This window comes from Nicotiana attenuata, chromosome 11, assembly GCF_001879085.1.
Source record: "Nicotiana attenuata strain UT chromosome 11, NIATTr2, whole genome shotgun sequence".
NCBI lineage: Eukaryota > Viridiplantae > Streptophyta > Magnoliopsida > Solanales > Solanaceae > Nicotiana > Nicotiana attenuata.
Window position 1 is genome coordinate 8,345,541 of NC_031999.1, and position 15,342 is coordinate 8,360,882.

Below are 15,342 nucleotides of genomic sequence, written 5' to 3' on the forward strand. Positions count from 1 at the left end.
GAAGCTTCTTTTTCATGCAAGATCGTCAGATCTTCGGGATGGGGAAGATGAGATCTCTGCACCTGGCGTGATGCTAGGGGTTGCATTCAAGATGCCCTCGTCACCGGCCTCGTTGAGAGGATCAAGGAGATTGGCTGTAACACCCACTATCGCTTTCATTCTGGTGTTATTTTCAGCCATCTTTTGTTTTCGTGTGGTGTAGAGAATGGTAGTTGGTTGCTTTCTAGGTGGATACTATGATTTTGATTCTCGAAATCCCCACAGACGGCGCCAAATTGTTTGGCTCAAAAGTTATCGATATACTTTGCAAGCTTAAAAACAATCAAAAGTAAGAAGGGGTAAATCGTAATCAAATATAATAGACCTAGAGATGAAAAATGAAGTTGTTGTTGTAGATCTAATAGTGATAATATGAACTCAAGAGAAAGTATTCGTTAGAGATAGCGATAGAGAGAGAGTATGAGAAAATGAGAGAGTTGTATTATTCCAGAATCATCCATCCTTTTTACAATGTGAAGGTCTCCCTTATATAATAAGAGACCTTCCTCGAAATAATCAAAAAGTTACAAAAATAGGTAACGTTTTCCTAGTGAAGACACTGAGTCCTAAACGATGTCGCTTTTGTCCCCACGTCCGAGTCGTACCCTTACGTTAGTCGGCGTATACTCACTGCGCGTACCCATTGGCGTAGAGACGCTGACGGTCGAATTTGACCCTATACAATAATAATTCTAGGATAAATTACAGAATTATTTCATCCCGCATTTGGTTACGGATAAATATTAATCCCAAGAACTATTTTAACTAAAATTATGAGATTAGTTATCCCATATAAAAGGTGGAATAACAAATTCCATGGGATATGCTTGTCTATCACATCCTGATAACCAAGTAAGTCTTAATATACAGTGTACATGCTTATAAAAAAAATACAGAATACTTATCAACACATATACAAAATTTCTAAGTCATTTGGGAGGTTGTCAGTACCTTTTTTTCTGTTATGACCGAGAAACAATACCAAGCTTAGTTCGCAGGCTCATGGCTCAAACTTGTATTGTACAGAGCGTGATTTCTTCTTAGATCGAATTAGAATGAAATAGATTTATTCAGCAACTTTCACTGAATTGTGGTTCTAAAAAGAAGATTTAGCTTGGTATATTCCATCAAGAGAAAGCCATATCTGACCTAAGTCACAAGTCCCTCGACCTTTTTCACTTGAACTAAGCCAGAGGAGGTGTGAGTAGATTTTCAAATTAATCTCTTCACTAGTCATCAAAAAGACTTTCTCTTTCTTTTCTTTTTTCTTCCTTTTTTGCTACTGTAGTGTCTATACGAAGTGGCTGGCAAAGTAAGACTATCTCGAGACTATAAGCTGAAGTCGTTAAGACTGAACGTGGGAGTTAATGAAGACTTCATGCAATGCAAGTTATGATATTATTACTCAAGTATTTTCCTAATCTGGAGATACTTAAATTGTGGTCTGATTGAGTTTAGCTCTTAATTTTTTTTACGAATTCTCCACAAATTTCCATTTCTTTTTATATGGTATTGGTAGTTGGTGGGAAAGACTTGTAAGTTTTGTAAAACTAGATGTTGTTTAATGTGAAAGGATTCTTTCAAGAACAGAGGGTTGTTTAATGTTTTGGACCATATATATCAAGTTTGCTAAAGTAGGAACGTAACAGTGCACTATAAGATTTTAACTTCCTCAAGAGATGCATATACACGTTGAAAGTCGGTGGTGCTCTCCCTTATCATATATATTATTAAAAATTAATCCTTTATGGTTGATTTAGCTCATCCAGTCCCTTCTTTGAATGTTAGTACTATAAGGTATCAACATTGGTATTTAAAGGAAAAGAATCACGGACACTTCATTAATTTACTCTATTTTCATTCATATGTATCAAATTCTTTTCACTTATCCTACCTCCAAGGTGATTATCAATTTGCCGTACTATAGACATAACGGTGTATTAATATTTCTAGCTAAGTTCTTTAAAGTTCTAATTGATTAGATAATCAAATAATTTCGTCAACATTGTCTAAACAAACTTTAAAGATTTGAGTTTCTATTCCTTGTATAAATAAATTCTTAAAAAAAAACAACCTTCTCTCTTCTTTAACTTGAAATCTTTAATGTTTATATCCTTTCTTTTCTACTTTATCCGCACTTGTTCTGAGCATCCGAATGATTAGTTCCTATGGGCGTGAATCATATATGAAATTTCATTATTAGCATATACTGAATTTCAGTATACGATAAAACATATGGTCAAGGTAATTGCTAGCATATACTGAATTTCAGTATAGATTCGTTAATTCACTAGCAAAAGGCCAAACATAGAAAAAAGAAACTAGCTAGCCATGGAGGACAAAGAGAAGGTACAAAAAACTCATATAGTCAATCTCAAACTAATTTGAGACTGATGCGGAGTTGATATTTATCTGAGGTAGGATGCCGCAATGAACAGTATCCACCTGTATTTACACTAACAAAATTTACAAAATTTTCCATTTCCAAAAAATAAAAATAACAACATCAGCCTATGAACAATCATTCTGCACTAACACAATTTATACATCATATCCCAAACCATTAAAGAAGCTAATGAGTTTCACATCCGTTTGAGTTTTGTCTTTGCTGGAGGCTAAGCAATCCTCAAGTCTCTCGCCAGGGAAAACAATCATAAGTTGAAATCTGTTAGCATCTATGGAGAAAATACAAATGAATGCTTGGTGTACTTCCAAGCAAAATCCAGTACAGTGATATTCTTTGGTTGTCTATCTTTGGAGCAGCTGAAAATTGGCTTGACCATCTTATTCGATTGTTTTCCTCAAGCATCATCAAAAAAACAAGTAGGAATATCTGCAGGGTGCAATGCGGCCACACACTTGTACTGCATCCCAATATTTTTTTGGGCGAAGGGATGGGTGGAATACGTTAGGATGCGGATAAAATTGTTAAGTATTCAGGTAATTAAGCTCATGGTGCCCTTAGCAAAAGCTTAGTAAATTTAGTGGCTGCATTATTTAGGAGGAAGCCCCAGCAAATGCATTTTCACCCAAAAATGAAAGAGTTTCAAAATTAAAATTCACAACCAACAAAAAAAAAACTACTGGGTACATTAGAAAGTTCTTTCTATGTACCTTGTGATCCATGTATTTCTTTCTTACTGCCTGCACAGATGCTGCCCTTCTACCAGATTGCAACTCATGGATTACAAGAACACAATCCTTCAGTTCAGATGGCTTATAACCTGTACATTGTTGTAGTGCCAAGTTCTGCAAAACCAAAAGAACCGATTCAGACTGTTGGGCTTTACATATCAGTGCTGGCAATTTTAGCATTTGACATAAATGGCTGAATGTTTTTGTTAAGTAAAATCTTAGAAGCTTCTTCTAGAGAATTTAACACATGAGAAACCCATCTAGATTTTAAAACTCTTCAAGTTTTTTATTGAATGCCTACATTTGTTTTCTTAATGTATGCCAAAATAGTGTCCACTTTCCTCGAAAGAAACTTATCAAATATATTAAACTCTACAAAGAAAGAAATGAAAGCCACATTGACACTTCTCAATACAACTTCTCATCTATTCTATTTTTAAAATAATACTAAAAGCTAATTGGTGGTAGCATATGTTCCTTTTGTTAAACAAGAAGCACACAAGAATACTACTATTAGCTGTTACTTCAACTGTTATGCATAAATCAAACCAAGACATTCAAATTTAAGCAGAGAGAATATCAGATTTGAATGAAGTGATTATGATAATTGTCTTAAATTTATGACTTAACTGTTGGCCTTAAATGCATAACAATGGACATTCCAGAATAGCACTCAAGTTTCTATGTTTTTGTCTACTGTGCCTTCTATATATATATATATATATATATATATATATATATATATATATATATATATATATATAGTGGTTGGAAGTCCAATTACTAAAGTTACCAATTACCATAGGATCCCATAGGATCCGAACAAGCATAAGTTCCTAATAATCCTGGTTTTTTGGTAGAATCAAAATAGGATAATTGGAGGATCACATATGGACCTAAGCCCAGACATCATCCTAGCACTTTTGGCAATTTACATACCCCAAAATTGTTTTACTGTAAATAATATAAACAAAAATATACCATAAGATAAGGTACATATTCATGACAATTGTTTGTTCAACACTTCACGTTTGAAAACTTGTTGTGTATATACTGCAGCTACAGCTTCACGTAAGAGACATTGAGCTAGAATGTTCTATTTAGACTTCATTTTAACATGCGCTAGGTTTTTACTACATGTTTACTAGTCATTCAAGTAAAGATATACAGTTATATAGGATCTCAACATTAAAAACCTGATACCACGGCTGGATACGAAGATCTCTAATACAATAATATATCTAACATCACAATCCTCAGAACATTAATTGAGTATTCATGAGTTCAACTTTATGGAAGTTTTATAACAGCCAAGTAAGAAGCATCCATGTTTTAGAAGAATGTAGTTTTAAATTTGTGTGTATGTTAGAAAGTAAAAAATCAGTAAAACATAAACAGCTAAGTGAAGTTGGACACTAAGTTCAATAAGCCCCTTATGTCATGTTTAGGTTACAAAGAGCCACTGCTTCCCCCTGTTGAAAGGAAGTGTTCTCATCTTTTTCTTTTCCTGCTTTCCTCCCTTCTGCTTCTCAGTGCTGATTCTATCACCAAACAAGGTGATAACCTCTATTCACATGTGAGATGCTCCAATACATGAAATGTGACAAAAGGAAACCAGTCTTACCCATGGGTGGACTTTAGGCAAGAGTGTAAATCTTGATAGAAAGATAGCTGAAGCAGCAACCACTGATGGCAAGAATCGCACGCAACTGTAATCTAACAAACTCAGCTCCGCGAGATAACAGCCCAAGAATTCAAAGTGCAACGTTAGAAACTACATGAGAAAAAGTAATGGATAAGTACTGGGAAATAAATCTGGACATAAGAAAAACATAAGCACCAGAGATGTATAAGCATGACTTACCTCAACATTATCTTCGGCAGCCTTGGTGAAGATTCTGCAAATTCACCAAGGAAAATTTCATTGTTAGCCATTTAGTTGAGTATCCATAGAGCTCTACATTACCAAGAGATAAATGCATGAATAGAAAAGGCAACAACTAGGATTTGACTTATGGGCTTGAAGTAGGAAATGGTGATCAACTGCTTCTTAGTAATATCTTGTGTGCATCCGAACCTGAGAAAAGTTTTTGTGGTTGGATTACTGATCTCAAAATTCAGAAAATTGAGCAAATCTCTCTCCATGTTCACTACCTGAAACTCAAATCCAGTTCATTCAATAAAAGAGTTTGCATGCTACTAAACAAAATGATTGAAAGAGATGCAAACCAACCTCTTCTCCGGTGTATGTATTGTCTGTAATATAACAAAAATCTTCAACATGAGGAGGACTGATCTCTTCATACTTTCTGAAACATCAAGTACACTAAATGAATAAATCTGATGTGACAAACAATTTTAATTTAGAAATAAGGGTTTCAAGAACCATACGATGCAACAAGCATGCAAGATACACCAAGTAGCTGGAGACTATTCCTGGCCATAACGTGAGAAGACAAAAATCTGTCGACGAATGTCACTGTGAGATAAAGGGTGTCGGAAACAAGTTTATACTCGTCTGCCACCTCCACTAACCAATCAACTAAAATCATTCGCATAGTAGGAGTCACATCATTCTGAACCTTCTCCATGTAGTTAGACAAAGGCCTCCTCCTTGCCTCAACCTAGATACCAATTCAGCATCAGATTGATGCATTCAGAAGGAACAGTCACAAAATGTACAAAGTTTTACAACAAGCTACTGGGACATATAAGGTAAGTCTTACAAAACAAATGAAACTGAAAAAATAGTAAGACAGCCTTCTTCCTTTTTTGGCTTTTCGCCTATTTCTCACAATTCCTGATAGTGTACAAACACTTCAACAAATTCACCCATTTATGTCCACATGAAAATACAAAGCTGATAGTCATTTGCCATCGGGTCTTTCACCTTGTTGAAAAGATGTATCCAGCATATAAGCAGCGTTTGCACAGGTATATCCACCGTCTCTTAAGAATAGTATTATATTAGAAGTGGGAAGCCCTTAATTAAAAAGTTAAATTACTAATTGTCCTTCTTTAAAACCTAAGTACCCTCTTTATAAAAACAGACGCCTACAAACAATACCAACCTGACGCTTCATACCCTTTCATAACCGTCATAACCATTCAATTCACAAACTTGCTGATTTTACAAACTGATTGGAGAAGCACATATGAAAAAAAGGGGCTGAGATTAATAGTGAACTACCGACTAAGATTTAATAGAAATACACGTTCCTCTCATGATTCATGATTCATGATTCATGTTGGTAAAAGGATTTTCAAGTTATGCATCATGCCAAAGGCAAACATATCTCTTTATGAGGTGACACAAGCCTAAAATAAATTGAAAGAATTAAAAGCATTTTCCATCAGACTTTGACTTTGTGATGATCTAAGACACAACATCAAAGCATTAAAATGAGAAGAAAGTGATTAAACTCAAGTTCTACTTTCTTAATTCTACTTCTATTTGTTTATGAATTTCCAATCTTGGTAAATTTTGAAAATTTTATTATTAGAAATATTAGAATAGATGACACACCTATGATGATCTTGAAATGCATATTAAGTTTAAAAACAACCTCTTTGATATATATGCTCATTAAAATTAATTATTCCGTGACAAATAAAATAAGTTTTAAATTGACAAATAACTATGTTACGTAAGGAGCAGATGGATTTGACTTTCAAGTTATGAGATAAAATGAAATACTTTATCTGCAAGGAAGATATCTAAAAGTTAAAACTGTTTTACCATTTTTAAATCATAAAAAATGATATTTATATTTGGTATCATTTTTTTATTAAAGAGTAAAGACATTATATGCCAATGTTTTTTTAGAAGAAAATGTGTGTTATAGCACTTTAACTTGACGATGAAATGCAGTGAGTAAAGTTTGATACATAAATTTTATGAAAAAGCCACTTAGAATACTCAAAGTTTTAGGGCGTTTGATTTATAATTAAAAGTCACTACTAGACTTAGTATTTAATACAATTTGAAGTACTTGAGATATAAAATGTGTATTCAAATTTTATATGTCAACTCTCACAAAATTCTTGGTAGATATATGATTGTTTTGAATTATTTTTGATTTGTTAATTTTAAGCAATGATATGAATGGCAAGATAAAACGATGGGTTTATATCTTCCACAGATGAAAGAAAGGATCTTGAAAAATTGTTACCTTATTAAGTATCAAGATTAAAAGAAATAATGGGGTTATATATATTGAGTCAATCTCATTACATTGAGAAAGTGCTAAGTAAATTTAGTCACTTAAATATAAAAGAGTTCACTACTTCATTTAATCCAAATTTCGAGCGCTTTTGGAAAACATTGGCTGAGTTCTTTGTTTTACTAAGAAAAGTTTTGAGTTCAATACTCAAAAGTTCCTACATGACTCGACATACACGGGCAACGCACGTGCCGAGAGACTAATATTTAGAAATGTACCACTGCCTTTAACTTATGAATCCACCTTTTTCTAACAGTAACCAGGCTATCATAAGGAAGACCCATGTCATTACCCCACTTGCCATTGACTCAAAAAAACAAAAAAGTCGGTATCCACATTGTCCTATAAAGCACATGAACATAATTTACAGCTAGGATGAACAATAATGGAGATCATTAAATGAATGATAGATTTTATTTACAAAAAAGCAGCTGAACCTCAGAGAGCAGAAACTTACAAATTCAAGATAACAATAAATCATAGTAACACTTTAAAAATAAGAAAAGCACCGTACAAGAAACAGAAGCAGGCCTTTGTGATCAAGAAGTCTAACAAAATTACGGACTATGGAAATACAGAATACTTCAAAATGCAAAATATACCCTAAATGTGAGCAAAAATTTGATCCAAATCCAGCTGGGAAAAAATGGCTAACCAACTTTACTATCTAAATAGAAACTATTACGATATTCCAAAAAAGAGAGCAAAATATCAGATCATCAAAATAATAACAACTCTTATGAGGCAATCTAACAAAATAATCCAACTGTCCGTTCGTGCATTAATTAAAAAGCAAAACAAACAAAAATGCTAATCAACACATTTCCATTTAATTTCAAAAACCATGCCTGAATTCCTAATTAGTCTGGATCGGCTATAAAAACTAACTTCAAATAAGTGGCATAACATAATAAAGTTGCCAAAATTATTGTACCTCCAAGGAGTGAAGATGCTGATATATAAGAGGAGCATAAGCACATTTCTGCAAGTCATCATTAGGGCTAAAATTAGTAGCAGCATCGGACTTGAAACTCTGTTTAGCAACTTTTTTCCTTTTAGTAGGAGCAGTTTTTTTCAACTTGATTTTGCGTTTGGAGTTGTGGGTGTTCGTTTTGGTCGACCCAACAACATATTCCAAGTTGGTAAGCTCGCCCAACACGACCCGTTTCAGTGGTGGATCATTTCCATTGGAGGATGCAGCGGCTAAGGTATCATCAAACACTCGCTTATTGGATGCCCTACTGGTGTTGGTGGGCGCCGCCTTATCTTCTTCGTTCGCCATTCAAACAACTGATTTAGGGATAGAAGAAATTGCTTTACACTGTAAGATTGAATTTTTTTAGTGTCTGAGATATTGTGTTTGTTTGTTGGCTTTCGTGGGGGATGGGAATAACCGATTTAGGGTTTAGTGCGGTGAAGGGCGCCATGAACATACTGCCAAATCCAATTTGTTGAATTTCAAAACAACCGCGCTCCCCTCCTTTCTGTTTTTCCCCCACAGAATTTCAGCTTTGAACCAAAACGTAAAAAGGTAAACAAAAATAGTACATATTTGGTTATTTGTGTAATAAAAGGACATTCTCATAATTAATACAGTACAATATCTGGAAAGCGACATATGCTACTGTATATATAGTACAAGCATAACTTTATTGTGAAATTTTATAATAGTATTATTTTGTGTGGAATAAAACATATATATATATATATATATATATTGCATGATTTGTTATTCAAAGCAGAAGGCGAAGAAAACAATATGTGTTGTGAAACAATAAAAGTAGAAGAACAATATTGCAGAGAAAGAGAGAGAGGGAATTCTTATTGAATTTTGGGATGAATTACAATGAAATAGAACCCTCTATTTATAGGGAGAGGGTGACTTAGCCACCAAGTAATAAACCCTAGAATCTCTTTAAATATAGACATTCACCATAAATAAAATTCTGTTTATAACACTCCCCCTGAATGTCTATTCAACAGATAATGTGCCTCATTAAAACCTTAACTAAAATAAAACCCAATGGGAAAAAAAATGCTAGAAAAAGAAAAAGAGTACACGTGTTAATGCGCCTATTGGTTGCCTCGTTAAAAACATTGCAAAGAAAATCCAGTGGGACAAAACCTTGTAAGGGAAAAAGAGTGCAACACGCATTAACTCCCCCTGATGAGAGCATCAATTCACATCCTTGAGCCTTCGCATTCCAATCTTGTGCACCATCTTCAAAAGATCTTTTGTGGAGATTTGATGAACAAATCAGGCATATTAACTTGAATGAATATATTGCACCTTGAAATCATCATTCTTGATAGAGATGAGTTGTCTTCATATGATCTTGTTGGAATCGTCAGTTCAATATCTTCACATAGAGGTGAATTCTTGCTATCATATTATCATGCATATAGTTATAGCAAGATACATTTGTGCACAAATTGCACTGAGGATGTAGTACTTCATGACCATGAATTCTATATGCTTTGAGCAATTTTAAATCCTTTAGGGATTGTTAGGCCATATAAGCCATATAATAGACTTTAGATGCATATCAAGTTTTCATGTCTGTGACGACCCAAAGGGGTCATCACCTGTTTTTAATTGAATTCTATGACTCCGAGGCCTTGAAAACCTCATTAGAGTCACCTCGATTTGCGTGCACAGTCCGGGCGCGTAGCCGGAAAGCTTAAATGAGAAACTGTGTGAAAAATGATAAGTTTTGACAATAAAATAAATTAATTTGACCTTGGTCAACGTTTTGGGTAAACGGACCCGGACCCGTGATTTGACGGTCCCGGAGGGTCCGTAGGAAAATATGGGACTTGGGCGTATGCCCGAAATCGAATTCCGTGGTCCCAAGCCCGAGAAATGAATTTTTTTTGTAAAAAATATTTTCTGAAATTATTTAAGGAAGTTTGAAATGAAAATTGATTAGAACGTGTTGGTATCGGGCCCGTTTTTGGTTCTGGCGCCCGGTACAGGTCTTATATATGGTTTAAGTCATTACTGTTAAATTTGGTTGAAAACGGACGTCGTTTGACGTGATTTAGACCTACATTGGAAAATTTGATGTTTTATGAAGTTTGAAAGAACTCTTGGATTTTGAAGTTTAATTCGATGTTTATGATGTTATTTTGGCGATTTGATCGCACGAATAAGTCCGTAGGATATTTTTGAGGTTGTGTGTATATTTGGTTTGGAGCCCCGAGGGCTCGGGTGAGTATTGGATAGGCCACGGGTGCATTTTGAACTTTGAAAAAAATCTGGTATTCCTGTTCTGCAGTCTTCGCATTTGCGAAGCAAGTCTCGCAAATGCGAGCTTGGCATCGCAAATGCGAGAAGGGAATTTTTGCAGCCTGATCGCAAATGCGACCAACTGGTCCGCAAATGCGAAACAGGGACTGTCGCAAATGCGACATTTTCGATCGCAAATGCGAAGCCCCTCAATTTGTACAATGTTCGCAAATGCGAACATCACTTTGCAATTCCCACATCTGAGAGGTCGTGGTTCGCAATTGCGAACTCCCGTTCGCATTTCCCATATCAGAGGCCTGCAATTTTTACACTTGAACTTCATTTTTCATATTTTCTCAAACCCAAACACACTTAGGCGATTTTCCAACAACAAGTCTTCTTCCAAATCAATTGTAAGTTAGTTTTTACTCATTTCTTTCAATCATTAACATCTTTTAACATGATTTCAACCAAAAATCAAAGATTTTCATGGGGGAAATTGGGTGTTTTGGGTAGAACCTAGGTTTTCAAAAATTGGGGATTTGGACCTCAATTTGAGGTCCGATTTCAAAACAAATTATATATTTGAGTTCGTGGGGGAATGGGTAATCGGGTTTTGGTTCGAACCTCGGGTTTTGACCACGTGGGCCCGGGGGGCAATTTTTGACTTTTTGGGTAAAACTTTGGAAACCCCATTTTCATGCATTGGGGTTGATTTATTTAGCGTTTATTGATGTAATTAAGTAATTTGTGATTAGATACGAGCGAATTGGTGGTGGAATCAAGGGGTAAAGCCATAATTGAGGCTTGAGTTGTGTTCAAGGCATCGAGGTAAGTGTTTGGTCTAACCCTAGCTTGAGGGATTAGGAGTTGAGTCTTAATTGCTACTTGCTTCTTGTTGAGTACGACGTATAGGCATGGTGACGAGTATCTATACGTTGGTGTCGAGCATGACCGTGAGTCTTAAATTGGTAGTTGTTGTGTTCTTAGATAATACTTCGGATGCTTTAAATTGATGACTCTTGATATTGAGTAAAGATGTGTTTTCGAGACAAACAATGTTATATTTCTTTCAAACGATTGTATTTAGTACTCTTAGTAGTCCATGGATGTTGTGACACCAGTTCTTGGGTAGAGGCACATGTTGAGTTCCGCATTTTGTTCAGCTTAATTAATTTAAGTCTTCCATTTTAATTTTATATTCCGCTGTTATTTAAATATTTATCGCTTGTTGTTATGAATGATAAAAAGGATTTAAAATAAAGGAATTGGGAGTTTATGATTCGTGGCTTGCCTAGCTTCTACGAGTAGGCGCCATCACGACCCCCGAGGGTGGGAAATCCGGGTCATGACAAGTTGGTATCAGAGCTCTAGGTTACATAGGTCTCACAATTCATGGACAAGCTCAATAGAGTCTGAGGGATCGGTACGGAGACGTCTGTATTTATCCCCCAGAGGCTACAGAGTTAGGAAAAGTTTCACATTTGTTCTTTCTTGTCGTGCGGTCTGGTTTCTCAATGCTAATTGAAATTCTACTCTGTTCTTTCGCAGATGGCGAGAACACGCGCTTCCTCATCTATCGATCAGCAGTCCGAGCCCCCAGCAGCTCCCACGAGGGACGGAGGGCGAGGCCGAGGCCGAGGCCGTGCTAGAGGCAGGGGCAGAGCTCAGCCCAGGGCAGCAGCACTAGTGGCGGAGCCTCAGGTTGATTTTGACGAGGTTCCAGCCCCAGCAGTTCCGGTGGGCCCAGCTCAGGTCCTAGAGGGGTTTATTGCTACCCCAGTTCTTCAGGATGCGCTAGTCCGATTGGTGGGCCTCATGGAGAGTGTCACCCGTGCAGGCTTGCTTCCTGTAGCACCAACCACTTCTCAGGCTGGAGGAGGAGCCCAGACTCCTGCTACTCGTACTCCGGAGCAGGTAGCTCCCCAAAATCAGACTCCAGCAGTTCAGCCAGTTGGAGCAGCTCAGCCGGGTGTGGTAGCCCAGGCCAGTGATGGAGCAGCTATGTCTGCCGATGTTTTATGGAGATTGGATAGGTTCACCAAGCTCTTCACTACTACCTTCAGTGGTGCATCTACCGAGGATCCTCAGGACTATCTGGACAGCTGCCACGAGGTTCTTCGGAACATGGGTATTGTTGAGACCAATGGGGTTGATTTTGCTACATTTCGCTTGTCTGGATCCGCCAAGACTTGGTGGAGGGATTATTGCTTAGCTAGACCGGCAGGGTCGCCAGCCTTGACCTGGGGGCAGTTCACACAGCTATTTCTAGAGAATTTTCTCCCTATTACTCAGCGAGAGGCCTATCGGAGGCAGTTCGAGCACCTTCAGCAGGGATCTATGACAGTCACCCAGTACGAGACCAGGTTTATTGATTTGGCTCGCCATGCTCTTATTATACTCCCCACTGAGAGGGAGAGAGTGAGACGGTTTATTAATGGACTCATTCAGCCGATTCGTCTTCAGATGGCCAGAGAGGCTGGGAGTGAGATATCTTTCCAGGAGGCGGCCAATGTTGCCCGGAGGGTTGAGATGGTATTGTCACAGGGGAGTGGTCATAGGGCAGACAAGAGACCCCGTCAGTCAGGCAGATTCAGTGGTGCCTCGTCTGGAGGCAGAGATTCGTATGATAGGGGTCATCCTCCTAGGCCCTTTCAGCCGGCTCTCTAGGTTTCTCACGGTGCTTCTGGTAGCCGTGGTCCTCAGACGCAGTATTCCGATCAGCAGTCCTTCAGTGCACCACCAGCACCTATCAGTGCACCACCGCTTCAGAGTTTCCAGGGTCGTCAGCCCCAGCAGCCGAGGGCTTGTTTTACTTGTGGCGACACGAGGCACATTGCTAGGTATTGCCCTCGCGCACCAGATGGCTCTCAGCATCAGAGTTCTCTTGCCATGGTACAGGCACCAGGTGTTCCACAGCCCGCCCAGCCAGCTAGAGGTGGGGGTAGAGGTGCTAGAGGTGGAGGTAGAGGTCCTAGAGGTGGAGCTCAGACCGCCAGAGGTGGGGGCCAGCCAGCAGCAGGCCGTCCCAGAGAGGTAGATCAGAGTGGTGGGGCCCAGCCCCGATGTTATGCTCTTCAGGCCAGGCCCGAGGCTGAGGCTTCAGATGCAGTTATTACAGGTACGGTTCTGGTTTATGATAGAGATGCTTCAGTGTTATTTGATCCGGGGTCTACGTACTCGTATGTGTCATCTTATTTTTCCCCGTATTTGGTCATGCCTAGTGATGCATTGGGTATTCCTGTTTATGTGTCTACACCGGTGGGTGACTCTATTGTGGTCGATCGAGTTCATCGTTCTTGTGTTGTGGTGATTGGGGGTCTTGAGACTCGTGTAGATTTGTTGCTTTTAGACATGGTTGACTTTGATATTATATTGGGGATGGACTGGTTATCACCTTACCACGCTATCTTGGACTGTCATGCCAAGATTGTGACCTTAGCTTTACCGGGTATGCCTCGTTTAGAGTGGAGAGGGACTCCTGGTCATTCTACCCGCAGTGTTATATCGTATGTGAAGGCTCGGCGTATGGTCGAGAAGGGGTGTTTGGCCTATTTAGCCTATGTTCGTGATTCTAGTGCTGAGGTTCCCTCTATTAATTTTGTGCCCGTTGTTTGTGAGTTTCCTGATGTTTTCCCTTCAGACTGCCGGGTATGCCACCCGACAGGGATGTTGACTTCTGCTCAGCCCATTTCTATCCGCCGTATCGCATGGCACCGCCAGAGTTGAAAGAATTAAAGGAACAATTGCAAGACTTGCTTGAGAAGGGCTTCATTAGACCCAGTGTTTCACCTTGGGGTGCGCCGGTGTTATTTGTAAAGAGAAAGATGGGTCAATGAGAATGTGTATTGATTACGGCAATTGAACAAGGTAACCATCAAGAATAAGTATCCGCTACCGAGGATTGATGATTTGTTCGACCAGCTTCAAGGTGCCAGGGTATTTTCAAAATTGACTTGAGATCTAGCTACCATCAGTTGAGGATTAGGGCATCCGATGTCCCTAAGAAAGCTTTCCGCACTCGGTACGGGCATTATGAGTTCTTGGTTATGTCATTCGGGTTGACAAATGCCCCAGCAGCTTTTATGGACTTGATGAACCGAGTGTTCAGACCTTATTTGGACTCGTTCGTGATAGTCTTCATTGATGATATATTGATATATTCTCGCAGCCAGGAGGAACACGAGCAGCACCTTAGAGTGGTTCTGCAGACTCTGAGGGATAGTCAGGTATATGCAAAGTTCTCCAAGTGGGAATTCTGGCTGAGTTCAGTTGCATTTCTGGATCATGTCGTATCAGCAGAGGGTATTCAGGTGGACCAAAGAAGATTGAGGCAGTCAAGAACTAGCCTAGACCAGCATCAGCCACAGAGATTCGGAATTTCTTGGGACTGACAGGCTACCATCGACGGTTCGTAGAGGGGTATTCATCTATTGCAGCCCCGATGACCAGATTGACCCAGAAGGGTGCCCAGTGCAGATGGTCGGATGAGTGTGAGGCAAGCTTTCAGAAGCTCAAGATAGCTCTGACTATGGCACCAGTGTTGGTTTTGCCCACAGGTTCAGGGCCTTATACAGTCTATTATCATGCTTCCCGTATTGGGCTTAGAGCAATGTTGATGCAGAATGGAAAAGTCATTGCCTATGCTTCGAGGCACTTGAAGATTCATGAGAAGAACTATCCGGTTCATGATTTAGAGGTAGCAGCCATAGTTCA

The 15,342-nt window shown here is 38.5% G+C and overlaps 1 protein-coding gene across 1 annotated transcript; it reads right to left on the minus strand.

The window, feature by feature from the left end:
* Positions 2,377-8,990, minus strand: LOC109234085 (G2/mitotic-specific cyclin C13-1-like). The gene is made up of 8 exons (XM_019399932.1): positions 8,332-8,990; positions 5,566-5,798; positions 5,408-5,483; positions 5,252-5,328; positions 5,039-5,072; positions 4,799-4,948; positions 3,154-3,288; positions 2,377-2,903 (listed from the first exon to the last, which is right to left on the minus strand). The coding sequence occupies exons 1-8, from the start codon at positions 8,677-8,679 to the stop codon at positions 2,841-2,843; spliced, it is 1,116 nt and encodes a 371-aa protein (XP_019255477.1). The 5' UTR covers positions 8,680-8,990; the 3' UTR covers positions 2,377-2,840.

Excerpts from the sequence above, each read along its gene's own strand:
- LOC109234085 (XM_019399932.1), bottom strand. The coding sequence starts at position 8,679 with ATGGCGAACGAAGAAGATAAGGCGGCGCCCACCAACACCAGTAGGGCA. Across the intron at positions 3,289-4,798 it reads TGCCTAAAGTCCACCCATGG|AACTTGGCACTACAACAATG; the intron begins GTAAGACTGGTT and ends TTGGTTTTGCAG. Across the intron at positions 2,904-3,153 it reads AGAAATACATGGATCACAAG|TACAAGTGTGTGGCCGCATT; the intron begins GTACATAGAAAG and ends ATTGGGATGCAG.